This window comes from Mesoplodon bidens (assembly GCF_964165515.1).
Source record: "Mesoplodon bidens genome assembly, chromosome: 12".
Lineage (NCBI taxonomy): Eukaryota > Metazoa > Chordata > Mammalia > Artiodactyla > Ziphiidae > Mesoplodon > Mesoplodon bidens.
The window spans coordinates 82,253,413-82,280,884 of NC_138168.1; the positions used below are offsets into that span (position 1 = coordinate 82,253,413).

At 42.9% G+C, this 27,472-nt stretch overlaps 1 protein-coding gene and 1 pseudogene across 4 annotated transcripts in view; one reads left to right on the top strand and one right to left on the bottom strand.

Annotated features, from left to right (window-relative positions):
• The window catches only part of TIAM2 (TIAM Rac1 associated GEF 2), a 236,226-nt gene that overhangs the window by 141,701 nt on the left and 67,053 nt on the right, over window positions 1-27,472 (top strand). For 2 of the 3 annotated variants that reach the window (XM_081251340.1, XM_081251341.1), the window contains 6 exons: window positions 10,636-10,821; window positions 11,532-11,678; window positions 14,618-14,689; window positions 22,107-22,268; window positions 23,647-23,751; window positions 23,933-24,011. In XM_081251340.1, coding sequence (XP_081107466.1) covers window positions 10,636-10,821; window positions 11,532-11,678; window positions 14,618-14,689; window positions 22,107-22,268; window positions 23,647-23,751; window positions 23,933-24,011 — 751 coding nt within the window. The remainder of the gene's footprint in view (window positions 1-10,635; window positions 10,822-11,531; window positions 11,679-14,617; window positions 14,690-22,106; window positions 22,269-23,646; window positions 23,752-23,932; window positions 24,012-27,472) is intronic. The other variant, XM_081251342.1, reaches the window with a different exon arrangement.
• Window positions 25,679-25,878, bottom strand: LOC308626209 (small integral membrane protein 30-like; annotated as a pseudogene). The gene has a single exon. The product of its transcript is annotated as a small integral membrane protein 30-like (transcript).

Sequence of the window (27,472 nt, forward strand, 5' to 3'; positions counted from 1 at the left end):
AGTATTTCTAAATGATGGCACGGTTGAGACAGATCTTCTGCTCATACCTGGATCCACCGTTGCCTTCTTCTTTTCTGATATCCTGTGTCGTCTTTCTCCCTTCCCAATTCTTCCCTCTCGCTTATTTGTCCATCTTCAGATATCGACATACCTAACAGATGCCTATAGCTTCAAAATATAAAAATAATTATAGGGCTTCCCTGGTGGCGCAGTGGTTGAGAGTCCGCCTGCCGATGCAGGGGACACGGGTTCGTGCCCCGGTCTGGGAAGATCCCACATGCCGCAGAGCGGCTAGGCCCGTGAGCCATGGCTGCTGAGCCTGCGCATCCGGAGCCTGTGCTCTGCAAGGGGAGAGGCCACAACAGTGAGAGGCCCGCCTACCGCAAAAAAAAAAAAAAAATAAAAAAATAAAAATAAAAATAAAAAAAAAAATAAAAAAAATAAAATAAAAAAAAAATAATTATAAAATATGGACCCTGTTTCTAAAAAATGTATTATTTAGTTAGAAAGCAGGCCTCATAAACATGAAACTAAAGAATATTCTAGAATGGTATAAGTTAGTACCAACTAGCATTGTCATCAAATGCTGTGAGGCATCAGGGGTTGAGCTGTGCTGTGATCTAGAGGAGATGGAGGAGACTTCCTGGAAGGATATGGCCTTAAAAAATTGCTAAGAGGTCTGTTGGTATGAAAGCTGATCCAGGCTGGAAGGATATGGCCTTAAAAAATTGCTAAGAGGTCTGTTGGTATGAAAGCTGATCCAGGCTGCGAGGAGAGTGGGGCGCATGGTAGGACAATTTGGAGGTATAGTTGACCTTTGAATAACACAAGGATTAGGGGCTCCAACCCTCCAGTGTATAACTTATAGTTAGTCCTCTGTATTCAGCCAACCACGATCGTGTGGTGCTGTAGTACGTAGTATTTACTAAAAAAAATCTGCGTATAAGCGGACCCGTGCAGTTCAAATCCTTACTGTTCAAGGGTCAACTGTAGGAGTAACAGTGGTTGCTTGAGGCTCCTGAGCACGTGAGAGCAGAGGTGTGGGCTAGGAAGTGATGAATAGCTGGTGGTTGGGTGGGACAGGTACTGGCTCAGCTTTTTCAGGGTCTTAAAAATAACCCTGGGATATAAGGTTTATTATAGCCTCTAGATCTAAGGGAGGGATATAGGATTTTAAGTTGGGAGGAAAATCGTGATGAATGCATTATCTCTGGAAGATTAATCTGGCAGTGGCTTGGTGGTGGTGATGCTGGTGAGGGGCAGATTGAAGCAGGGAAAAGTGTTGGGTGGTGGAATGGCCCTGATCTGGATGTGCAGCTGTGAAGGCCTGGCCCAGAGTAACCCTGCAGAAGTTTAACAATTTATATGGAAAATGTTTTTCAGAGTACATCATTTTCTCTAATTTTATAGAATATTAAAGATAGTTTCCTATGCTCCTGAATTGAAACAGAATATGCTATTTATTTCAGGAGTGCCAGCTAACAAACTACAAAATAGTGTTTCCAAGGAACTGGAAGGGAAGTTGAAACTGCCAAGGAGAATAGAGGGAGTGGAAGGGTTTGGGGGGTTTTGCCAAGGACACAGCTTCTGGGGACAGACACATCTCTGCCCTTGGCCTGCTCCTGCCCGGCAAGAGGGCCAGTCTTGAGACAGGTCCCGACCACGCGGCTTTCTGTCTGGGGCGTGTAGCGATGTCATGCTGTGTCACATTTACACGACAAATCAAAAAGCTTGAGGAGAAGGAGAAATAGCTTTTCCTGCATTTTCTCTGTACTACATCTCCCCTGGGGTTCTGAATTTCCAGGATCCGAGTCTGTCATCAGAGATGCAACTCATGGATTCAAGTGCCCCAATTAAAAATTTCATATTGATTGTAGTGGGAAAAGGTATGGTTTTAACTTTTACTGGCTCTCTAAATTTAAATTCAAAGTCATACTTTAGTCCAATGGAGGGGATGCCCAGCTTGGAGTTTTCAGGTCCTTGTGTGTTGTCAAATGTTTAGGTCCAGGGAGAGAGATGGGAAATTGGGCAACACTGAGATGCTCCTGGCCTTTTTTTCCACCCCCTCCTTTTTCTTTCTCTCTTTATGGCCACAAGAAGTCCAAGCAAACATTTTTTTAAAATTTAAATTTTCATTAAATGTAACTTTATTTCTTTTTTCATAGTTGGTAAATGCTTAATTTATGATGTCAAAAGTGGTGCTGTTCTCTCTTGGGAGGGGGGAATTACTTTCACATAAATCCCTACACAAATCCAAGGGTCTAGGGTGGTCGGTTGGCCTGAAGAGAAGCTTTTTTAAAATTAAGTTTAATTAATTATTTTAATTTTTTGACTGCGTTGGTTTTTTGCTGCTTCGCGCAGGCTTTCTCTAGTTGCAGCGAGCGGAGGCTACTCTTCGTTGCGGTGCGCGGGCTTCTCATTGCGGTGGCTTCTCTTGTTTTGGAGCACGGGCTCTGGGCATGCAGGCTTCAGTAGTTGTGGCACGTGGGCTCAGTAGTTGTGGCTCACGGGCTCTAGAGCGCAGGCTCAGTAGTCGTGGTGCACAGGCTTAGTTGCTCCACAGCACGTGGGATCTTCCCGGACCAGGGCTCAAACCCATGTCCCCTGCACTGGCAGGAGGATTCTCAAGCACTGTGCCACCAGGGAAGTACCAAGAGAAGCTTTTTTAAAGAAAGGGTAATTATTACTTGTGGCCCATTATGCATTCTTTGACAGAATCATTACATCAGTTATTTTAAGCACACTGTCCTAAAACTGCTGATTTTTCATTTCACTTCTCCCCTCCCCCATCCCCCTTGCTCTCACCCCTTCCCCTACTCCCCTCCCCTGCACACATTCACCTTCTCATATTACACTTCTGAATGTCTGGTAAGAAACCATTTGGGTTGATCTTTAGACATTCCACCTGAAAATATTCTCCCTACCATATTGGCAATTGTTAAGGTTGTAATTTATCTATGTTTTCCCAGAAGGCTTGCGGTGGGTAACATGAGTTATATTTGCTATACCCACTGACCTTAACTCTTTTGCCAGATGGTTGTGAAGAGAGCTGTTTGCTCTTTACTTGCAGACACAGAGAGTATGAAGCATTAAGGGGGCAAACAAGCACATGCTTAGAATTGCTTTTATGAGATGGTTTTGGACTAGAGAATGTTCTGTGATGCTACAAAGGCAAAGGCATTTACAAATCAAGATCAGTAAGAACCTGATCTACATATCCCATAAGTATATAGTTTTCTCTCAAGTACTGAGCTGTGCTTTATCCAGTTACCATTTAAAAATCTCAACTTCACTGTATTTTATTTTACATAATAGAAAATATTTATTTACATAGCGCTTTCCCCCAGAGATCCCAAGAAACTCAGATATAGTCACTTACAGCCTTGTAACAGCTGAACGGAGAGTGCATATTACATCATGGGAGAGGGAAGTCTCTGGAACAGGTTTTCTTGGAAGTGCTGCGGCAGAGGAGTTCATTGTCAATGCCCTTTCCAGATAAAAAGACACTATCACAGTAGTAACGGCTGAGTTTCATACCGCTGTGTGTAGGGACATGCTTTGCCTAAAAGCGGCCATCGTACGGGCTTGTCCCTGGGCCTTTCGGCGACTCTGGGGCAGGATGATGCAACTTGCATTTGGGCATATCCAACGTGGAGCAGACCGTCCACATGTTGGATTCCTTTTGAAGTCCTGAGGGAGAAAGAGCTGTAAATTAAGTCCAGTTAGTACTTTCCTTTCCTTCCCGTTTGTTATTTTAAACAAGTGAACAAGGACAAAACCTCCCTGCCCTTGGGCGGGTCTTGGCCTCCTGCCAGCTGTCTGCCCTCCCCATCCCGACTCTCTGGGCCTTTCTCACTTCCTGGGGTTAGTGAGGCTGAGAGGGAGGAGGTGGGGGGCAGGGAGGTGGTATCTTGGGAAGAGAAAACTGGCAGCGGGTGGGTTTGGGACTGGCTGGGTTCTGTGAACCACCGCAGGCTTCATTTTCAATATTCGAGTTTGAAAATCATAATAGGAGAGATTGAACTTAGGCCATCGGAGACTGCAGTGAAGGGAAAAAAAAAATGAACAAAGCCTCGAGGAAAATGTGATCTGAGAGGCGTGGGGGGAAGCCATTTGGGCAATAAAGCATCGGAGGGTTTTCGAGAAGCAGGTTTGAGGGAGACAAGGCCAGATTACGGAGGAGCTGGGCCAGGTCGAGCCTTCCTTCAGCAGGCCGCAGGGACGTGGTGGACGGGCCGAGGGCAGGAGATTAACATTCAGTCTAGTTCAGCGAACGTTTACTCAGTGCAGACTCTGGGCCCGGCGAGGGTGCATACTGGGAATTCGAAGATGCTGTCTTTGCCCTCAGGGTGCTCGCAGTCTAGCAGAGTGACAGACAGCTGAGCATATAATTTCAACATAATAGAATGAATTCAGAGCAGATGATATTCCAGAGTGTTGTGGAAGACACACGTGAAGTTTAGCCTCCTGTGTAGTCATGGAGGACTTCCTGGAGGAGGGGATGCCTGCATTGCTTCTTAAAGAATGAGGAGTTAATCAGGAGAGGAATGGAGAAGGAAATTCCAGGCCAGGGGTCAGCATGAGCCAAGGCAGAGCGCTCTGAAATGCTGCAGTCACCCTGGCCGTTTGAATTTCCAGCACACGGTATGCAGGTGCTGAGGGATGAGGGGTGTAAGCAGGACTGTCTTCTCTCTTCCCTGTAAGGCTGTACAGGCTGTGGGTTTTGCCCTTCCTCAGATGCCTCTTCTGCACAAGGTCAGAGAGAGGTTTGCATCTAAAAAGCAAATCTGACCATGGGATTACCAGGATTAAAAATGCCCCAGTGGACCCCATTGCTTACAAGATAAAGTCCCTGACAGCCTCTCCCCACCTCGACCTTTAGCTACAACACCAAACTTCCTGTAGGTTCCACTTCTTTCTTTGGGTTTTCCCTCAGGCAGAGAGGACCCATGTAGACCACACACGCAAACTGCCCCATCCCACCTGCCCCTGTCATCAGGCTCACCCCTGCTTGTCTGTGATGAAGGGTTTAGCTCCTCCAAGGAGCTGCCCTTGACCCCCTTTCCCACTTCGCCATCAGGCCCCTTTCTGTACTCCCATAATTCTCAGGGTCTCTCCTTATCTCACACATTGTTGTGTAATTATCCCTTTGTGTATAAGGTTGCTCCTAGTATGAAATAACAGCTCCCAAAGGGTGGGTAACTTTCTCCCCATCTGTTTCTATGGTACTTGGTTCCAGGTAGTGAGTGGATGCATCTGTGTCTCCTTTCCTCTTCCCTGGGCTGGTCCCCACCCCAGCCCCTCACCAGCTCCTGGCTACTTTCCTTCAGGCTTCACTCCTTCATTTCCCGAGGAACATCCTCTCTTCTGCTCTCCATCCTCATGGTTTCCGAGTCTACTTCTCAAGGCTCCTATCTCAGGCCAGGATCCTGTATGATTCTACAGTAACTCCGTGCGGTCAAGTTGTCTGTATCGCCCACCTCATGGATGAGTGGTTAGACGCTGGGAGAGGTGAGAGACATGGTCCAATGTCACACAGCTGTCAAGTGGCAGAGCTTAAACACAAACCTGTGCTCCTAACCAAATCAAGCCTCTCAGTAAGACTTCAGTGAATCAGACTGTGCTTCACTTGCCAAGGAACCATGTGATGAAGGGTTTTGTGTAAAGTAGAAATTAATCCTTAATTTACTTCTTTTCATAACTTGGATTTTTCAGCTTGATTTGATGGGTGGGAAATGTATTTATTATGAATGCACTTGGTGAGTGGATTTTCTAGCATGTGAATTCTATCTCAAAGGGAAGAACAAAACAAAACTGATTTTCTAAACCTGTGGCTGGTTATTCTAACCACCAGTGAACTTCAGCGTCTTCTGTGTGACTAGCTGCGTTCTTCTGCGGAGGTGGGTTTTAGTGCTTGGAAAATATTGCATGGGAGTTTTTCAACTTACTCTGCCAGAAAGGAAAAACTAATTATCTTTTAGGACCAACCTAGAAATGGACAAATGACCAAATACTGTGATGGAATGACTAAACGGCAGAAAATATTTTTCTAGCAGTTTTGGGTGTGGTAGGAATGTACTTGTCATCTTTTTTATGTATCACTTATTCATCTGTTATTTTTAGCATGAACCCTCATCTCCTTCCCCTCCCACTTTCTAGAGCAGACCATAGCCTTTCTGAGCTCACTAAATAAATATAGCTATATTAGCAGTAAAGAGGAAACTTTCGCACTGCATTTGTGTCCGTGCTTAAAAATGGGAGTTTTCCTCCTTAATTTTTTGTTGATAATTTTCCTTTTACAAATGAAAGATAATGAAAACTTCCTTTGTGTGACTTTTCTTCATTCATGTTATTTTTGTGTTTTGTGCACAGGTATTAAAGAAGTGAAAGCTCAAGCTCCATAGAAGTTGAGTTTTGATTTTCATGTCCTGATGAAATAAATGTCTGGGGCAATTATCAGTACTTGTGGAATGTAGGAAATAGGGGGGAAAAACAGTCTTGGGTTAAAGGAATTGATCTGGGGCATTTTCATTTTTGATTATATTAGGAAAAAATCTCCAGAAATTCCCTGATAAGTGTGAGCTTGGATAATATTGCTATTTTGGTGACGATGGTTGAAATTTACTGCGGTAGTATGTATCATAGATACAAAACTGTCTTCTATTTCTCCCTTTCATTTAAGAAAAATGTATCCTTATCTCATCTTTTGAGGGATAAAGGGATAAAAATAAAATGTTTTTCCTTTTAGTTAACATTAAATTTGGGCTGGGGCTTCCCTGGTGGCACAGTGGTTGAGAGTCGGCCTGCCGATGCAGGGGACACGGGTTCGTGCCCCGGTCCGGGAAGATCCCACATGCCGCGGAGCGGCTGGGCCCGTGAGCCATGGCTGCTGAGCCTGCGCGTCCGGAGCCTGTGCTCCGCAATGGGAGAGGTCACAACAGTGAGAGGCCCACGTACTGCAAAAAAAAAAAAAAAAAAAAAAAAAAAATTTGGGCTGAACTTGAAGATCAAGGCTGGTAGGAAATTGAGAGGCAAGATGTTCACCCATTTGAAAGTGTGGATAGTCTTACATCTTCTCTGTAGAACACCTGGGGATTTGTGGGTAGAAATGCAGTTGACAATTAGATGAAAATTTAACTGAAAGTTGCTCAGTAATTACTGGATAGTGCACGATACCCACCTTGTGAGCGAGAGGACCAAGGGCTCAGGGGCTGCATTCTAAGTGCTCGGTTCAAGCTTGTTCCTGCATGTTGTTTCCATCAGGATCAGCTTTGGGCCTTGGTCAATCTGGAGGGGCTGGCTTATTGTGTGGCCCTGGTCAAGTCACTTCCCTCCCTGGGCCTCAGTATTTTCTGCTGAGAAATGAGGGTGTGGCGACCCTAACTCCCTTGCAAGCTCATTGCCTGTGTCCACAGACTTCCCCAGTATTACAGGGTCTGTACTGAGCTTGTGGGTCTGGCCTTTGTACTTTTCTCTTCCTCTAAGTAACCCAAGCACCCAAATCCATGTCCTCACTGGACTTTTACCTGCATATTCTCCCACATCCTCCTCTACAACTTTGCTGAGTCTGTGCATAGAAAAATCAAATATTTCATTGTTTCTTATCCAACCACAGATCCTCATCTGAACACTCTGTCCGATTCTCTCCGTAAAGAGCCATGACCTTAAAAATAAGATAAATATTGTCTTTAAATACGGACTAGCTGTGTGACTAATGATGGCTTACTCTGCCACAGAGCTCTGTGGGATGAAGGATGTATTAGTCAGGGTTCTCCAGAGAGACAGAACCAACAGGACGTGTGAAAAATATATTTGTAAAGAGATTTATTATAAGGAGTTGGCTCATGTGATTACAGAGATGGGCAGGCCCCAAGATCTGCAGTGAGTCAGCCAGCTACAGACCCAGGACAGCAGATGGTGTGGTTTGCATCTGAAGACTGGCAGGCTGGAGACCCAGGATGGGCCAGTATTTCAGTTCCAGTCAAAAGGCAGGAAAAAGGCCGATATCCCAGTTTGAAGGACCATCGGGCAAGAGGAATTCTTCCTTGCTTGGGGAGGGTCAGACTTTTTGTTCCAGCCAGGCCTTCAGCTTATTGGATGAGGCCCACCCACAGGCAGGGCAGTCTGCTTTATTCTATCTACCCATTTAAATGTTAATCCCATCCCAAACACTCATAGGAACAGTCGGATTAGTGTTTGACCATACATCTGGGCACCCCGTGGCTCAGTCAAGATAAGGACAGGAAGCATCATTGAAATGGAGAAGTCATAAAGTCCATTCTCATTTGCATTTTGTACTAAGTTCAGATTAAAAAAATTTCTCTACAGTGTGCAGTACTGATTGAGATACTAGTTCTCTTGAAACATAGTCACGTATATTAACAAACTTCTTGATCTTTGTAAGGTCTGCTTTGGGCTTTTGGGGTCTCCCAGCCCCTTCTTTCTTTCTACAAACCTAAGCATCTGAATTCATTTTCTTCCTATGAACTTACCTGCATTTTGTCCCAGGTTTTGGGTAGAGAGGTCTAGGTGTGCTGAAGATTATAAAGTGTTTCTGGCAAAATTTGAAGATTCCCTGTGTATTGTTTAGGATAGAACTGTCTTTTCCTTCCAGTGGTGCTTTGATGTGTAGTCATTTAAATACATTCAATGATGCCTTTAAAAATCTTTGTAAACTGCAGAAGTCAGTGAAAATATGAGAGATTGTCATCTTCCCTGATCTGTAGTGATTGGCATAGACCTGGATTTTATTTTATTAGGTATTTTGTCTTTTTATTCCTCTGTGGATGGCATGGGCTCCTTTATTGTCTGGTATCCAATGACTCACTGTTTTTCTTGCCTTTCATACCCCACCTCCTCCTCCCCAGAACCCCTAGAAAGCATCTCATAAGCTGTTTCACGTGGAGTTATAGATGAGGGATAAGCTTTAATACACTACCCAACCTAGAAATATCTGCATATTATTAGAAGACAGAAGAATGTGTCTAAGTTGTGGATGTTCAGGTGTCAGCTACTGAAGATATTTGTGAGACAGAACTGGGAATATAGTTTTGCTGGGACTTATCGCTCCTGGTATGTATAGTTTATGGTTACAGAATACCCATCCATTACTTCTGGAATCTAGAACTCTCTAACATGGCAAGACCACGAAGAGATTTGCAGTTCAATTTGAACTGCCGTGTTAGTCTAGAACAGTGGTCCTCACTCAGGCTGGTACCAGAGTTGCTGGAGGTGCTTTTGAAGTGTCAGCTTTTCTGGGCCTCATGCCTAATGAGTAGACTCCTCAGGCAGTGGAGCTGGGCATTTTTCACTTGTAAAAGCCAACAGGTCATTCTGGTATTGATTCAAGGCTGACATGAGTGGGCTGTTACATCACTAGCAAGGTCATACAGCGTCTTAAATGAAGTTAAACTGGAGATTGAGATTTTTCAGTGCACTCTGGGACTTTTGTTGTTTTGCGGACAAACTATGACGGATCAACAAATTATTTGTTTAGACCTTGTAGCCATCATATTTCTTTTATGTGGAAAAGTTGTGCAGTGACCTTCTAAGAAATGGATACAGAGAACTTGGAGGGGGTCTAGGGAGCACCCAGAATTTGTCCTGCTTTTCCCTGGGCAGAGACTGAGGGGACCATAGTGTTAAATGTCAGAGAGCCTTCAAATTATCATTTATTCAGGATCACGGGTTGACCTGGAAAGTGTACTGTGAAAGTTTAGGATCTGTTTGGGTGCTAAACTTGGCAAAACTAGAGATGCAGTTGTTGCAAATGAAATGACACAATTCTTGTACCGAATCATTGTAAGCCTGCACAACAGACCTTCTCTTGAATTTCGAGATTGCTCTGAATACCGTTTGAAGCCCTGCTTTCTGTTCTGTTCTGAATCCCTACGTTGGCAACTTACTAGAGCCTTTCTTCACCTATTCGTTTATGTTTAAATGAAGGTATTACTTACACACCACGTACTTTGACATTCTTGGAAGAAGGGAGAGTGGCCCCCGGAGTTTATACTTCTTTACCAACTCATGACTTAAGTTTCGAAGAATACATAGAAACTTCTGTCGTGTAAATAATTATATGTGTCTTAAGAAAGATGTGTAGATGGTGATTCTTCTCTAATATACTTAAAATAGGAGTAAAAGCTCTGTTTGGCCTTGTGCCTGCAGTTCATCTGCTTGTTATCTTAAGTCATTCTCAGAATGTACAGAAATGTGCAGCCACTTGCCTCCATTCAGCCAGCATCTGTTTGTGTGCAGACCAGTTCATCTGATTAAGATCAGAGGCTGTGAATGTAAATGAAACAAAGTGAAATAACTGACTTTCAGTTGTGCATCCTGCCTTAAGTCAGCCTGCTTTTCAGTGCTAGAGTTCTCCAAAGGTCATGGCATGGCACTGTATTGGGACCACCGGCTTTGTTTTGTCTTTGGCCATCCTGATGCAGTACAGTGCGGTCCGACCCCATGTGTTTGGGCAGGACGGCTTGAGACGGGGTGAGCAGGGAAGGCTCATTTCAACCATGCAGCGCCAGCTGAAATGACTTTTTCCTTAAAGTTTGTGAAAGGGGTCACGTTTTCAATTTGACCCATGAGCACTTCTCATTTTTATTTAAATTAGTCCTATTCTTGCTTAAACAGATCCAGCAGTGGGAGCAGAACCTGGAGAAATTTCACATGGATCTGTTCAGGATGCGCTGCTATCTGGCCAGCCTGCAAGGCGGGGAGTTGCCGAACCCCAAGAGCCTCCTTGCTGCTGCCAGCCGCCCCTCCAAGCTGGCCCTGGGCCGCTTGGGCGTCTTGTCAGTTTCCTCCTTCCACGCTCTGGTAAGTTTCCAGGACGGCTGTTCAGTGGTGTGAACGGGGAGCACTGCGGATGCTCACCTTTCTCCAGCTTGTTGACATTCAGCTCTGCTGCGACTTAAGCCAATAACTGACCAGGGCCACCCAGGGGCCAGGCGCCGGGGGAGGGATGATTGGCGTCCTGCTACAAAGTCCCAGCATCCCAGCTTCTTTGCTGCTCGTTCTCGGAATCCAACTACTAATACACAGTTATTAAATGTTCACATCTGCGTCTGCCCTGTCTGTTCCACCTCGTACAGTCAGGAAGGTGGAATCCTCGAGGAGCAGCAACAGTGGTGTGAAGAATTAAAGGGCTGACGGAAGGTTGTTGGATCTGTTCTCCCGAGAGCCCCACTGGGTTTTCTGAAATCGCTCCTGTGCAGGTGGCTTCTGTGGATAGTACTAGCTCAGCGGGGGTGGGGGGTGGGGGTGGGTGGGTGGTCCGAGGGTTGTTGTGCTGACCCTGCTGCCCACCCCGAAGAGGTGTGAATGTTGTAACTAGACGTGTTTATCCAGATAAGGGACATCTCTATGGTAGATGCGGTCCTGGTATGTCAGACCTGCAGCAGTTTTGGGGGCTGCTCAGAACACATTTATAGCAGGCAGGGCTTTACTCCTGTTCTAGGGCAATGGTTAATTCTCTCTGTCATCTAAATAATGGCGCCTTAAGATTTTTCTAAATTGTTTTGAATTAGGTATGTTCTAGAGATGACTCTGCTCTCCGGAAAAGAACACTCTCACTGACCCAGCGAGGAAGACACAAGAAGGGCTTATTTTCTTCATTAAAAGGGCTGGACACGCTCGCAAGAAAAGGGAAGGAGAAAAGACCGTCTATAACTCAGGTGAGTTTGCCAACGTGGGAGGGACAGCAGACCTAGCGGGGAATCCTTGATATGCCATAAATCATAAATGTCCATCACCCTTCAGAATGAGATAAAAGTTCCTGCAAAGGGATGCAGTATTAGCATGGATTTTTTCCTCAAATGGAAACACACAAGTTGCTCAGTCTCTTTTTGGCACTCCCAAAGAGGTATTCACACCTTGCTCACATCTGCAGCGCACGGTAACACAAAAATAAGAATCATCAGAAAAGAAGCCTTTAGAAGTAATTGTCATAGATTTTATACTAAAGAAAAAAAAAGGAAGAAAGTGCTGATACGTGCTCCCACGTGGATGAACCTTGAAAACATGATGCTAAGTGAAAGAAGCTAAACACAAAAGGCCACAGGTTTTATAACTCCGTTTACATTAAAAGTCCAGGATAGGTACAGCCATAGAGACAGAAAGTAACTAGTGATTGCCGAGGGCTGGGGGGAGGGACGCATAGGGAATGACTGCCAATGGATATGGAGTTTCTTTGGGGAGTGATAAAAAATATTCTGGAATTAGATGGTAATGATGATTGTACAACTTTGTAAAAAAAAAACAAAAAAACCCAAGGGCTTCTCTGGTGGCGGAGTGGTTGAGGGTCCACCTGCCAATGCAGGGGACACGGGTTCGTGCCCCAGTCTGGGAAGATCCCACATGCTGCGGAGCGGCTGGGCCCGTGAGCCATGGCCGCTGAGCCTGCACGTCTGGAGCCTGTGCTCTGCAACGGGAGAGGCCACAACAGTGAGAGGCCTGCGTACCGCAAAAAAAACAAAACAAAACAAAAAAAACACAAAAAACCCAAAAACCAACATGTAAAATTAATAATAGAGTAGCAGCAACTAAATTCTATTGATGGTGCTGGATGCTTTGCTGACTTCATCTTTATGACACAAAGTAGACGTTTTGTCATCACATTTTACAGATGAGGAGCCTGAGACTGGGAGAGGTTGAGTCACTTCCTTTCCGTGGCTGTTCACGCAGCAGCCGAGGGGCAGGGCTGGGACTTGGTCTACCTGGATGCTGCAACACTGGGCCATTGCTGCTGCTTAGTTTTCTGGAGGAAAGGCAGCTCTTTCAACATTTTGTCAAGTTAAAAATAGCCTGAGTGCTTATTGTTGAAATGGCCCAAGGACAGTGAATTGTTTTCAGAACATTTTGAACACTCATATCTGAAGTATTTCCTAATGCTGTTAATACAGTATATGATAATGATTTTTATGTTGCTGAGCAATATGTTTTAGGATTATTATTTTTTGAAAGACTGTTGAAAAGATGAGCTATCACAGAATGATCTGATCGTTTAAGTGAGTTGGGAAGTGAGTTGTGATGAAGTTCAAGGAAGTTCTTGTTTTTACTTCTGATGCATTGCTGTTATTCTGAATATGCTGGCAGAGAGGGTCACATTTTATGAACTTTATTTTCTAATTTTATATGGGTATACACATTTGATTGTGCATAACAGTTTTGTGAAATAGGTGAGTAACAGGGATAGAATCAACTTCTTTGACCCGTCTGTAATCCTAAAACAATAAAGCTGGAGGTGGTGGGACATGGGTTGATTGATTGAAAGAGGACAAACTCACATGGAATCCCTTTTACTTGGCCACTGTTTTTTTATACTCACAATTGGAAAGAATATCACGTTTAAAAATTGTGGTTCTGGACTTCCCTGGTGGCGCAGTGGTTAGGAATCCGCCTGCCAATTCAGGGGATGCGGGTTCGAGCCCTGGTCCAGGAAGATCCCACATGCCGTGGAGCAACTAAGCCCACAAGCCACGACTGCTGAGCCCACGTGCCACAACTACTGAAGCCCGCGCGCCTAGAGCCCGTGCTCCGCAACAAGAGAAGCCACCGCAATGAGAAGCCTGCGCACCGCAACACAGAGTAGCCCCCGATCGCCGCAACTAGAGAAAGCCCGCACGCAGCAACAAAGACCCAGCGCAGCCAAAAAAATAAATTAAATAAATACATTTATTTAAAAAAAAATTGTGGTTCTATTTGTACTTTAGTTGTGAAAGTAATCATTTGTTGGTTATAAATGGAAATGTATTTCCTCGTTATAGACTGTAGTTAACTATAAACCATTGGCTAATGCTGGGCTTATGTCTTTGAATTCAACTTCTGTGAAGTTTAAATAATGTCTTTGAGGCAAATTCTGATTTTAATCAAGGTAGCCAATTCTGTATAATTAAATGACAATGATAAATATCTTGATAATTTGCTTATAAAATGTTGACGTTTAGCAATTAGATATGACCCTAATATGCTCGTTACCCCATCATATGTAGTAAATGCCCTTAATGTAAGATTTCTTGAGAAACAAAAGCATTTGGTTGAACATTTTTGTTTTAAAAAGATATGACACTGGTATTTGTATAACTGAATGCAGTTGAGGTAGTAGGTATCCGTAAATGTGTAAATGGCCTGTTTGTTAATGTTTAGTATTCTACTACAAAATCTAGAAGATAAAAATTGGAAAAAGTAAAGGAAATTATTCCTAGTCCCTCTACCCAAACACAGCCACTTTTAAAATTTAGCTTTATTTCTTCCCAATATTTCTTCTATGCACATTTACAAAACAGTTATAAGCTTGATTTTGGTGGCTTTGCCAACTTTGATTTCTACATCTTCAGAAACATGTACTTCTTGGTAAAAGCAGCATCAAGAATATCCAGGATGACTTGAATAATATATATCATAGAAAAGTAAAATATGTAACCATATGGGAAGAAAAAAAGCAACTTTAAAGTTAAAACTTTAAATGTAGTAGAGTAGTAAATAGTACACATTGCAATATGAAGATCTTATCAAATGTCATAGACCTTAAATTTTTCAATATTGAGAAAGGGTAGCTGCCAAACGAATATTGCAGAGCCATTTCATTAGTCTTTTCTTCCCTCCTGCCTATCAGATATTTGATTCAAGTGGCAGCCATGGATTTTCTGGAACTCAGCTACCTCAAAGCTCCAATAACTCCAGTGAGGTAAACGTTGCTGTAGATGGCAGCCATCTTATTTTTACTTGGATGACGCAAATGCTACGTTAATGAGGGGATGCTAGTTCTGAATCTTTACCTGAATCTGTTGAAAATACTGTAAAGTTAGAACTCAAATGGTCCTGAGTAGGTAAAAGATGTTTTCAGAATGCCAAGTATTTTTGAAGGTATCTAAACTCATGATAACTCCATCTTCAAAGTGGTATAGCTAGACTAAAGCAACTTTAGTTCAAAATAGCAACTTTCATTTACTCGTCCCTATTCCTCAGCAGTTCTTACCATCATTTGAGAGTCTGGTGAGTCCAAACTTGCATTTTCCTCTCAGGGTGTCTGGGGGCTTCACACACATATTACATCATGCTGCGAATCAGTAGCCTTTGGTGCCCTCAGTGGAGCTGAATACAGGGGCCCCGTCTAGTCCCCAGGACAGCTTCTGACTGAGTAAATCCTCAAAACCATTTCTGAATGGAATTCTGGAGTAGGGTGAAGGTGGTCTTGGTGAGCTCATGCCTCTTCTTTGTGTCTTTTTCAAAGACACAAAGCTGTGTCTCCCCTAAAGCTGTGTTTCATGTTACGATCTATTTCTCTTATCATCTGCTTCACCAAATTATTTTCTCTTAGGTTTTATGTCCAATAAACCTCTAAACTCTTTGTTGAGGTTGAAACATGATTTTAACGGCTTGGACAAACTTAATGTGCTGTTGCAGAAGTAGGCAGTATTATTTAACAAATTAATTGGGATAATTCAGTGAATTGGCCATAGTTTGAAAAATCTGAGGAATGGTGGAGTGTTAGACCCAGTGATGGGTCTGGGGGAGGTGAGTGAGGAACTTTCCGGTGATCCTAAAATATACACCATAGACCACTACCTTTTCTGCCTGCATGGGAGGTTGGCCCAACCGTGGGTGCTGAGCATGGGCTCAGTTCCATGGTTATTATAGAGACCACTCTGGGGGGCAACTCTGCCCGAGCTGTCCTGAAATGGGGTAGAGAACCTCTGCTCAGAACCCTACCCTGACCTCCCACTCACAGAGGTCAGGGGCTGCCAGAGGGCAGGTCATGAGATGGGGTGCCTGTGCCTGGAGGCTGTGTCATGGGCACTGCTTCTGGCTGGTCTCTGTGCCCTCCTTTGGCCAGCTTTGACCAAATGGGGCCCTGAGGAAGCCAGATCCATACCTTCCTTTTTTATAAAACATACCATCAAAATGGTGGACTTTTCATAATGAGTAATTTCCATTCCCTGTCCCTTTATTTCTATATACATGCAGAGCTTATTTCAAAATCAGATCAAAATGCACTGTCCACCAGGGATTTTACTTGATTAAAAAAAATTAGTTCACTATTATTTACTTGGTTCTTACAATCCTTTATGGTTAGTCATCCCACCAAGTGTATATGTCATGTCTCCCAAGCAAACTTGTAGCTAGGACCCTTGATTGTGTGTGTGTTCTCAATCCATGACTCACTGCTAAGGATATAATATTGCTTAATAAATTTGCCTATTAATTGTCTATATTAGATGTAGCCCTTTAATGGTTGAGAAGAACTCTTTGATCTGTAATGAAAACCCATAATTTTCATATGTCTTCCAGCATTAAATAACAACTTAAAATTCCTACTTTGAGAGTTTAGAAATTGTATCATCAAAGCACTTTCTATTAACAGAACGTATGTTGGACTTTGAAAATAAATTTTTGCTAAAATAGCCATTAATGGTCAGAATTAAGCTTAGTGTTTATTTAAATTGGGCTTTAATTACCAAATGATCTTCTTGTGATTTAATTGACAAGTCCCACTGGCGCTGGAACGAGTGAGAGGAGAGAATTATTGCATCTTTTCTTTTCTAGGCATATGTATTTAAACATTTATCCCTGTTTGTTTTAACTAAACATTGCTTCTGCTGTAGCAACAGTGAAGAAATTCCTTTGACATATAGGGCTATTTTAATGGTGTGTTTATCATTTTTGTACTGTAGTGCTCAGATAACTACATTTAAGTGAGTTGCAACTAGAATGAAGGGTGTTTGGTTTTTTATGTCTCTGGGACTTAAAATTCTGCCTGTAGCTGGTTGAATAATTAAAATTTCATTCCACTAGTTTTCCTTTGCTAATCGTTCTTGGAGAATATTTACAACTTGCATAAAACGTCTGTTTGTAAACAGTGTATTGTGTCCTTTAGCATCACACAGAAAGGCAGTCATTCCTGAGTGTGGGGAGGGAGGAGGTCACGGGTATTTAAAAATATTCTATTCTAATCGGTGCGTCATATAACTGTCCAACAGTGAGTCACCCTAATTTGAAATCTGTTAAGGTTGGAATAAGGCCAGTCTTACTTGAGCATTTATTTTTATTTTTATTTTTATTTTTTTTGGTGGTACGCGGGCCTCTCACTGCCGTGGCCTCTGCCGCTGCGGAACACAGGCTCCGGACACGCAGGCTCAGCGGCCATGGCTCATGGGCCCGGCCGCTCCGCGGCATGTGGGATCCTCCCGGACCGGGGCACGAACCCGCGTCCCCTGCATCGGCAGGCGGACTCTCAACCACTGCGCCACCAGGGAAGCCCTTATTTGAGCATTTTTTAAAGGACACTTTGGCCAGCCAAAAACGAAAGCTTTTCCTAGGGTACTTCTTGGTGAGTAATAATGAGTCTCAACCGACATGTGGAGGGAGATGTTTGTTATGGAGATTGTGACAGCAAATCCCTGACGGAGGCTCTGGATGGCAGCTACCCCAGAAGCTTCATTGCAGTTGCTGTGGAGCCGTGGGCCTTGGCGCTCTCTCCTGGAAAACTGGCTCGGGGTGTCCCAACTTTCTGCGGCAGTGAGTGCAGTATTTTCACATCAGTCGTTAGCTCCAAACTGGAAAAAAAAACTCACTAATGTTGTGTTTTTTTTTAAGTGGAAGCTATGAATGAAACCGCTTACTCTTGACCATAACTCTGGTCTGTTTAAATAGAACATTTAGTCTGGAACCGTACATAACATCCATACGTGCACAGATGGATAGTACATAGGTAGGTCTTTGTTTCCCTTTCATATCAACTGATGTTTGGGCCTCGGCCCAAGAAGGAAATAAACACCACCTCCTCTGTGACATTTTGCTGTTGTTAAGACAGCCAAGAGCGCGTAACTCCTTTTGTGTTCTCTTCTCATCTCACTTGCTAATAGGCCTCCCTTTCGTCAGCGACTGCGGTGTGGGCCCCTTTGCGACAGCCAGGTTGTGGTTTTGCTGCTCACTCCCCTTCACTGATCCAGGCAGTAATTATGAGCCATTTGATCCAAAAGCATCTGCTGTGAGAACCCACGGAGTTTCAATTTTCTCTCCTTGAGGCACACGGGGCAGAAGTCATTTGACATGTGCTTTCAGGACCATTAATATGATAGTAATAAGAAATGCTTCTGTAGAAGTTGCCCTACCCTGAGGGCGGCAGTGATTTGCAAACCTTAACTGTAGTGGCCGCAGTGGCCTCGGCTGCAGTTCAGTGATGTCGCATTTCGTGCGTGACCACTCAGCGCTGGACCACGCGGTGGTCTGGGCGCCCGTAGTCACCATGATACCCCAGGGTTTTGAAACAAGGGGTGATTCTCATGCAGTTCTTTATAGTGGCCATTGTTGAATTACGGTGGTCAAGCCTACTATAGTGTAATTCCACAGTCCACACTGAACTCCAAAACAGATCTTTTACATTGTTTATGGCTCTTTACAGTTTATGTAGTACCTTCAAATGCCATTCCTCACACCAGTCTCCTGATTTCTCCATGAGGCTGGGGCGCTTTAGCCCCTTGTAAAGGTGAAGAAATAGGAAGCCCAGAGACATGAGATAACCAGCCCTGACAAGGCTGGGATTTGACCCACATTGTCTGTTTATTATATTTTTTGCTGTTTCGTTTGTCTTCTCCAGGAACTGGAAACCTTGAACAGGCTGATTGGAAACTAATTCTGTGCGGAGGGGGAGATGGAGTGGGTGGGAGGAGTATGCAGCGGTCTCAACAGAGGTAGCCAACCGGGGACTTCTGGGTGGGTGGTTAGAAGATTAATGTAGCACCTTTAAGGCTAAGCAGAGAAAGGAGTTTTCCAGATACATCAACTTGCTGGTCTTATTTTCACGATTCCCTGTTCCTTTTATGAGAAACAATGTAGGAGAATATCTTATCTGGCTTATTGAAAATAAAGCATGTGATTTCAGCATGGATAACATCGACCCTTGAGGGAATCAGTCCAGTTCTTTTCTCCAAGTGGGTACATCTTGCAACAGCCTAGGAGATCTGTAAGCACCAAGTAGCCTCTTCTTTGTCTAGTTCTAATTAATGAATCAATTCTACATCCTCATAGCTTCCTTTGAATAGCCAGGTTTTACCTTTCTTTAATTGCGTACATTTCTAGGGTGTGTGTGTGTGAGAGTGTGTGAGATGCACAGGAAAAAAATTACACATAAATGTTCCCTGTAGGATCTCTTGAGAGGATCTGAACCTTCCATGGCCTTGGCTTTGATAGGCGTCTTCTCATTTGTCATTCTTTGTCATGATCTTAGGTCAATAGTGTAGACTCAGGAAATGATTCCTCAGAGCACTTGTAGGCACAAAACCTTGTTTAATCGAATAGAATATGAACATCTCTTTTGTCCTTTGTATCTCTGAGTTTGCCTGCACAGTTTTCCCTAGCCTAGAACTTCTTCCCTATCAGTAATCCGCTCTTAGTTCTTTTTCTCGAAACTTTAGGGAGGATTAAGAACTTGACACTGTGTAAATAGATTCGAATAGGATACTGAAAATGGACAGCCTTTACCTTCCAGGCCTCTGTGTGACTGAATTTCTCATTGCATCCAATTCAACATCCATGGCCTGGGTGTGTTCTGGGTGCAGGACACACTGTGTGCAGGGCTGAAAGAGACTGAGAATGAGAAAGACGGAGCCTCTGTTGTCATTCATCTCAGCACCTGGGGGCGTGGGAGCAGCCTAGAAATGACTGTCAAGTGGGCTGGGCTTCGCTAAGTGCTGCACCGGGACATTGGGGTGCAGATGCGTCTGAGTGGAATTGGGGTCCGGGGGCGAAGAGAGCAGGAGACACTCCACAAGAGTGGGGGTAGTGTTTGAAATAAGGTTGAAAGGTATATGTGGTTTCAGCACAGAATCTGTGAGGAGGGTAAAGCAGGTGAAGGAGGTGGAGGTGACCGGGGGTCTGGAGGCAGGAGAGTGCTGCTGCTTTGTGGAGGTGTCAGGGGAGCCAGAACATGGTGGTGTGTGGCCAGAATAACGCCAAAGAGTCCAGAAAGTTGGCTTGTGTCCATTTTGCAAGAGGTAACGGACTGCCGGGCTGGTGTTTCTGTAGTGCAGTGGCGGGGAGGAGAGGCTGAAGCCGGGTTCCAGGGCTCACGTCCCCACAGTACGACAGTCACAGCTTCCTGTGGGAGCTTGGGCAAGTCTCTAGAAGTTTCCGAGCCTCATGATTCTCACTTGTTAAATGGAGGGTCGGGACAGTGCCGACCTCAGAGGGCTGTGAATGGTGAGTGAACTGGCAGTGTGTAGTATGGGCTCTCTGGGATGGACAGGAGGGCAGGGGAGGGTCGTTGTGAATTTGTATTTCCCCGTCCCTCCCCCAGCGGTCCATCCTAGATCACGCCTTTCCTGTTCTGCTCTGAAAGTGCAGACCTGAATCGCTTTGCAGTGGCCGTCAGGACGATTTGACTTCCTCTTGGACGGGCTCTTTCTGGTTTCTTACTCCACAGTGACCTCTGCTGGGGTTTTCGTTTGATTCTGAGCAAGCGTAGTTTGAGAGGCAGGGTCTGCGCCTTTAAGGCAGTGCCTGCTTGTTGCTGATGCACGTGCTTGAAGTCACTGCTCAAATGAGCAGAAGTGCCTGGAGGTTTCTTTAACTGGAGAAGAAAATGTGACCCATGTGAGATGGGACCCTACAGGGGAAACTGGTGTCCATGCTGGTTCCTTCTGTCCGTGCTGGTTCCCTGTGTCCATGCTGGTTCCCTGTGTCCTTGGTTCCAGGCATCTGCTCCTTTGTCTGTCTGTCTGTCTCTCCCTCCCTCCCTCCCTCCCTCCTTCTCTCTCTCTCTCTCTCTCTCTTTATTTTCCTTTTGCTTTGGCACGTGAGGTTCATTTTCATTCTAGGCTGTGATCATCTTTCCAGGAAAATGTACAGAAAGTGACAGATCCAGAAATGCCACTTTAAAGATGAGCGACCACCACATTTAAAAAGACACAGGAAGATTGATTCTTCCCTTTCTTTGCCTAAACCTGTTTTGGGTTTTTTTTTTTTTATTTCTTTACTGTATGTATTCTAGTATTTTGATCCTATACAGGAGGATCTTTTGCTTTGTGGTTTTTAAAAAATGCATAGAATTCAAAGTAAAGTCAAGCATCAATGACAACTTTAGTGTATGATACGTGGGATATAATAATGTGATAGTGTTGGATCTGAATGTAACGTTTTCTGGTGTGTAAGGTGTTTTGACTTCTGTGATCTCCTTTGCTCACAAAATTTGTATTATTAATTAATCAACTTAAGCAATTGTGTTATATTAATATTATCCCCTCTTACAAAATAGAAGTCAAGGCTCAGCAAGGGAAATGTCCTGTCCTACTGCTGGTGAGGTGGTAGAGTTTGTGACTTGAACATCAGTCTTTTGATTTAAATCCCCAAGTCTTGTCTTTACCATCAGACTAATATGAGAACCTAAGTAGAGGGAAACATTTCTGAGTTGCTTAATGAATGTTATTTATTTTTGTTTATAAATTATAGAAGTACATATTAGCATGAGGTCATGGAGTTACTGTGATGGTGACGTTTAGGAAGCAAAACGTCCCTGGGAAAAGTTTGTGAAAGGTGGTATGGTTGGGGATGATTTCTAAACGTGTGTCTAGATGTGAAATAGCTGAAGGATGGAAAACCATTTAGCCCAGGATTAGGGGTTAATTAAAAAAAAAAGTAGAAATAAGAGAGAAGAGAAACGTGCTTGGATTAAGTTAAACACAGTTCATGGTTAGAATGCAGGCGGGTGTCAGAGGCCGTGGATGAGAGTGTATCTGAAATTCACTGGGATCATGGCTTAGATGCAGATTTCACCGTGCCCCAGTCAGCTGGCAATTTCTAGAGCAGTAAGAGTAGATACTAAGCAGCCCGTCAGTGACTGCAGTGTTCTAACTTGGGCTAAGGCATAGTGGCTAGAACTCGGGAGGAGGAGTTGATTGACTTCGCTCAGCCTCCCAGGGCTTCAGTTGCACGTGGGTTAAACAAATGAGGAAAAATCCCAGGCTTGTCTGCCCCAGAGGGTCATGAGAAGCCAGGATGCGAGGAGTGTGAAATGGCTAACTATAAATTAAGGGGGCATTTTCCCAATAGTTTCCATCATTTGTTTATCAAGTCTGTCCACCTTTTCCTTTGGGATCTAAAAACAGGTGGATGAGCTGCTGCATATATACGGGTCAGCAGTAGATCGTGTTCCCCGAGACGGCTCATGGGAGAGCCAGACTGATGTTCAGTTTCAGGACCATCAAGCTGTGACCGTGATGATCAAGCCGGAACACAGAGTAGAGGATATTCTGACTTTGGCGTGCAAGGTAGTGGATTTTGTGGTAGAAATATACTTCTGAATGGAAATAATCGTTCACATTGTCCTCCCGTGCCTTCTAAATTTGCATGGTGTTTAAGGCCTCACTTTCTACACGAAGGAACCAATGAACGTATTAGTTAATTAACACATTAATTATTAGCATTCTCTTCCTTCATGTCTTAGAAGGATAAGTCATGACCCCTTGCCTTCATGAAGAACCTGAGCTATCTTACTGGAATTCTGTATACACCTCTATATCTGGGATAATTATGAAGGCTGTTGTTATTTAGGGTACTTAGAGATGGTGCTCTATGAGAAAGTTGTGTAAACTTTGAATTATTTTGATTTGATCCTAAATAGTTTTATCAAGTTTCTCCAGTTTAAATGAGTTACTTGGTACCATCCACAGTTGCTTCATGGAGATTTTTATAAGATGGTGTTTTATTCATTATTCAAACTGGGTTTTATTTTGAAAAGGAAGTTTATGATACATTTTCAAGAGAGCCCTCTGAGATCCATGAAGCAGACTCAGCAGCATCAGACCACCAGATGGCGCAGGAGAGCTGAAATATTTTTAAGTTTGAAGAGAAAATGCAAATACATGAAATGGTAAAAAAGTCATGTAGAGTTTGGTAACTCTTGACCACGAACACTGACTTACTAGATCCTCGTTCATTTCAGTCCTCCTTTGTCACTTTGATTTACACCTTAGGATTCCAGACATTTATACACACAGGTTATAATCATGAATTTAATTTCCTTTCACTCCATTATGTCAGGTGTTTATTCAGACAGCAAACAGTATTGTTCGATAGCAATGATACTAGTTATTAAGTTGGTAAGCATTCTGATAGAGGAGGTCAGAAGTAGTGGGTGAATTAGACCCAATTAGAACAGAGGCCTGAGATAATTTGTCATTGTTGAAAATGTGTCTGAGAGAGAATGTGTGCATGTATACCTTTCTTTGTGAAAGGCGGTTGGCATAGGAAATTCCTAATTCTGAAGTCTGTAGAATATGATATGGTTGACAGTTCACAAATCTCCCTACTTCAGTAACAGGAAACAACTTAAAGTTAGGTACAATCCATCTATAAAAAGAGAGCACTTGCTGATGATGAGATATATTCTACTCAGATATCTATGACCATACTTCTTCAAATTACCTCTCTTGCTTTTAGTGATAAGCGGTATCATTTAGAGAAAACCTTAAAAATAATTATTTGTCCCTTTTTCTCTTTTTTGCCTACTTAAATTTGAGCTCTTATGTAGATTTAAACTCAGCAAATTATATATTTCTTTTAGAAATTTCCACTTTGATTTTTAATGAACAGTGATGCATTTAGAAAGAACAGTCAACATCTGAATAATTGTCTTTTTCTTTGTAGATGAGGCAGTTGGAACCCAGCCACTATGGCCTCCAACTTCGAAAATTAGTGGATGAGAACGTTGAGTACAGTATTCCTGCACCGTATGAATACATGCAGGAGCAGGTGAGTGGGCTTTGGCTTCAGAAAGGGACATCTGAACCCCATCTGTGGCCCCTTAATTTTAAAAATGTGTAATCTGGGGGGAAAGTTCTGTTTAAATTGGCATCTAGTTTGGAAACAATCAAAATAAATTTCCAGATATTATGACATCAAATCCTCTGATTTTGGTTTTTACCTTTTGTAGGTTTATGATGAAATAGAAGTCTTCCCACTAAATGTTTATGACGTGCAGCTCACAAAGACCGGGGGTGTGTCTGACTTCGGTAAGGTTAAGGAACACCCTCATCAGAGAACTGTCTGGTCCATCCTTGCCTAGCTTGCCCCCAGTATCTTTGGACCTAATAGTTTTTCTTTACATTTTCAGCAACTATGACAATAGTTTCTGAGCTTCCTTTCTCTTTCTTCATTTCTGTTTATTTATATTAGTGGGCTAAAAAGGTATGTATTATTATTACTGAAAAATGCCAAAGTAATTAAAAGGAATGAATGGAAAAATTGAAGAGAAATGTGAAATGATGGTGATAATAACAAGACAGTGGATTTGTAGTGTGCTGGGGGCGGTTCTAAGCTGATTAACTTCTGATTCATGTAACAGTTCTTTTTGTCTCAGTGTCTTTGCTCTTAGCTTTTCACCCACCTGGACGGCTCCCCTCATTTCTCCCTCCCCCAATCCCTCCTCTCTGAGTGTGTAAATCTGACCTGTCCTCCAAGAACTAACTGAAAGTCTGACTTTCTTGAAGAAGCTTTATCTGATTGCTTTGCCTTCAGTTTAACAATTAAGGGTCAGTGTTACCCAAATCACTTCATAGCATTTATTTATTTAACTTACATAATGGGTTTATATTTAATATAGTACTTCTCACCATGGAGATGTTACTCAGTTAATATAAGATTGTTTTTGTTAAACATTAAATCTCTTCTCCATTTCTTTTTTTTTTAAAATAACTTTTTATTTATTTATTTTTCTCTGTGTTAGGTCTTTGTTGCTGCACCCGGGCTTTCTCTAGTTGCAGTGAGCAGGGGCTGCTCTGCGTTGACGTGCACGGGCTTCTCATCGCAGTGGCTTCTCTTGTTGTGGAGCACGGGCTCCAGGCGTACGGACTTCAGTAGTTCTGGCTTGTGGGCTCCAGAGCGCAAGCTCAGTAGTTGTGGTGCACAGGCTTCAGTAGTTGTGGCATGTGGGCTCAGTAGTTGTGACTCGCAGGCTCTAGAGCGCAGGCTCAGTAGTTGTGGCGCACGGGCTTAGTTGTTCTGTGGCATGTGGGATCTTCCCGGACCAGGGCTCGAACCCGTGTCCCCTGCATTGGCAGGCGGATTCTTAACCACTGCGCCACCAGGGAAGCCCTTCTTCTCCATTTCAATGTCAATATAAAGTATTTTTTTTACATTAAACTTTTTCTCCATTTCAACATTAGATACATCGAATACATTTTTCTAAACTTTTTCCCCCACAAAGAGATAAGTTTTATTTTTTGACCAACTGTATTTAATATCTAGGTGCAGTATTAACTTGGGAGATAACAAAACAAAAATCCATTAAAAATATGGAGAAAAGACTCCTCAGTGATGCAGGAGGCCGTGATTATAACTGAACCGTGGCAGTTTCCTAGGTTTCTGGGCAAGAGTTTTCTTCTTCCTATTGAGAATTCTGAAACTATGAAATATTACTTATGCAAAGTTCAGCCATCTCACTTCTTTGACCTTCTTTCTAACTAGCAAATGCAAATTACAGACGGCATTTTTCAGTGCATTATTTGTTGTGAAGAAAACGTTTTGTTTTCCATTTAACATAGTATATCAATTTGTTCCTATTTATAGGGAAATAACCAAGACCATGAAACTACCCTATTTACTGTTTCTTGGGAACTTTCAGACACCAAAGCTCAGTTCTGAACCTCAATAGCACAAAGATTTTCAGGGCAAGGTTTGATTCAGGAGGCCCTTCAAAGTCACATCTGTCCATTTTTCTTTCGTGCATACACCCCCGAACAAGCACAAATGCCTGTAGCTGAGAACCACACCTAACAAGAGAGCGATTGTATCTCCGGCTTCTGCTTTTGGTGCTGCAACAGGCAGCACCAAAAGCAATGAAAAGAGGACTAGGGACAGTTGTGTTGAAACTGAGATCATGACGTTGAGATCTTGAGGTGACTGGTTCTTGAAGGCTGAAGGTTTCAAAGAAAGTGGTATTTGTTTAATTCTATCAGTTCAGGATGCTGAGGCTAAGAGGTTCCACATGACAGCGCCTTCAAGGAAGCAGCCATTCACTTCGTAGCATTTAATTCTTGCATTTCTGTCTGTCTGTGTTTAAACTTGGCTTTGAGCTCTTTATAGACTGTGCTCGTGTCTTAAAGTTCCTTCCCATCTTTTGCCTTTTACCATAGGAACTTGATAATTATATAATGGTCAGTAAATATCTCCATAGAAAGATTGTTTCGTCTTAGATATATTGACATACTTATTTTCCTTAAAATGACTCAAGCTGATTAAATCCTAGTCATTATCATATGTTAAGATTTCTGTTTTATGATTTGTTCTTTTTTTACTTGATAAAATTGACATGTTCTTTGTTTCTTAATTTTACGTCATCTGTTTGGCCCCAAGTGTTAAGTTGGTTTTTACTCTGAAGCCCACTGAGCATGTTGTCTATGTTTCTATTGGTCTTTACTCTACTCTGCACAGTCCCCATTGGTGAATCTTCTTTGCATTTGAATGACTGAAGGAAGATACTTGAAAAGATACTTTTTGGTGACCACAATCTTCTGGGCTCTGCCTGAGCACAAAGGAAACAGGGGACATGCCTCTTTCTTCCTGTTGTCAAGGAACTCCCAGTATTATGGGACCAAGACATGGAAACGTGTGTTCCCACCATGGAATCACAGACAAGGGCATGGAATACAGAGGGTGATGCATTCAGAGAAGGGCCGTCTCTCCTGGTTGTCTCATGTAGTCCTATTTAGGGCGAACACTATAACCATTCAAGTATTTTCCCAGCTACTTAAATTGCCTAGCCCCATATAGAGTTGCTTCTGAACAAATTTTTGTATTGAAGCGAACTTAATTTATTTTAATAAGACTATTTTTTGTCTCAACTTTTAAAAAAAATTAAAAAAAATTTAAATTGTGGTAAACTACACATAACATAAAGTTTACTTTCATAACAGTTGTTAAGAATGGTTAAAATGACAATTCAGCGACATTAAATACATTCATATTGTTGTGTCACCATTAACAGCATCTATTTCCAGAACTGTTTTTGTCTTGCAAAACCGGGACTCTGTTAAACAATAACTTTCCATTCCTTCTTCCCTCAGCACCTGGCAACCAACCTTCTATTTTTCGTCTCTATAAATTTGACTGGTCTAGTCCCTCATATAAGTGGAATCATACAGTATTTGTTCTTTTGTGGCTGGCTTATTTCATGTAGCATAATGTCCTCAAGGTTTGTGTTGTAGCGTGTGTCAGAATTTTCTTCCTTTTTCTGAGTGAAGATATTCCACTGTATGTCTCTACCACGTTCTGTTTTTCCATTCCTCTGTCCATGGACAGCTGGGTTGCTTCCACCTTCTGGCTGTTGTGAATAATGCTTCTCTGAACATGGATATATTGTCTCAACTTTTGAGTAAGGCTGTGCACTCATTTTTCTTATACCTTTAGATCTGACACATTCCCCCTTTTCTGCCCCTGCTAGATATCAAAATAGTTGTAATTTAGACTTTCTAAA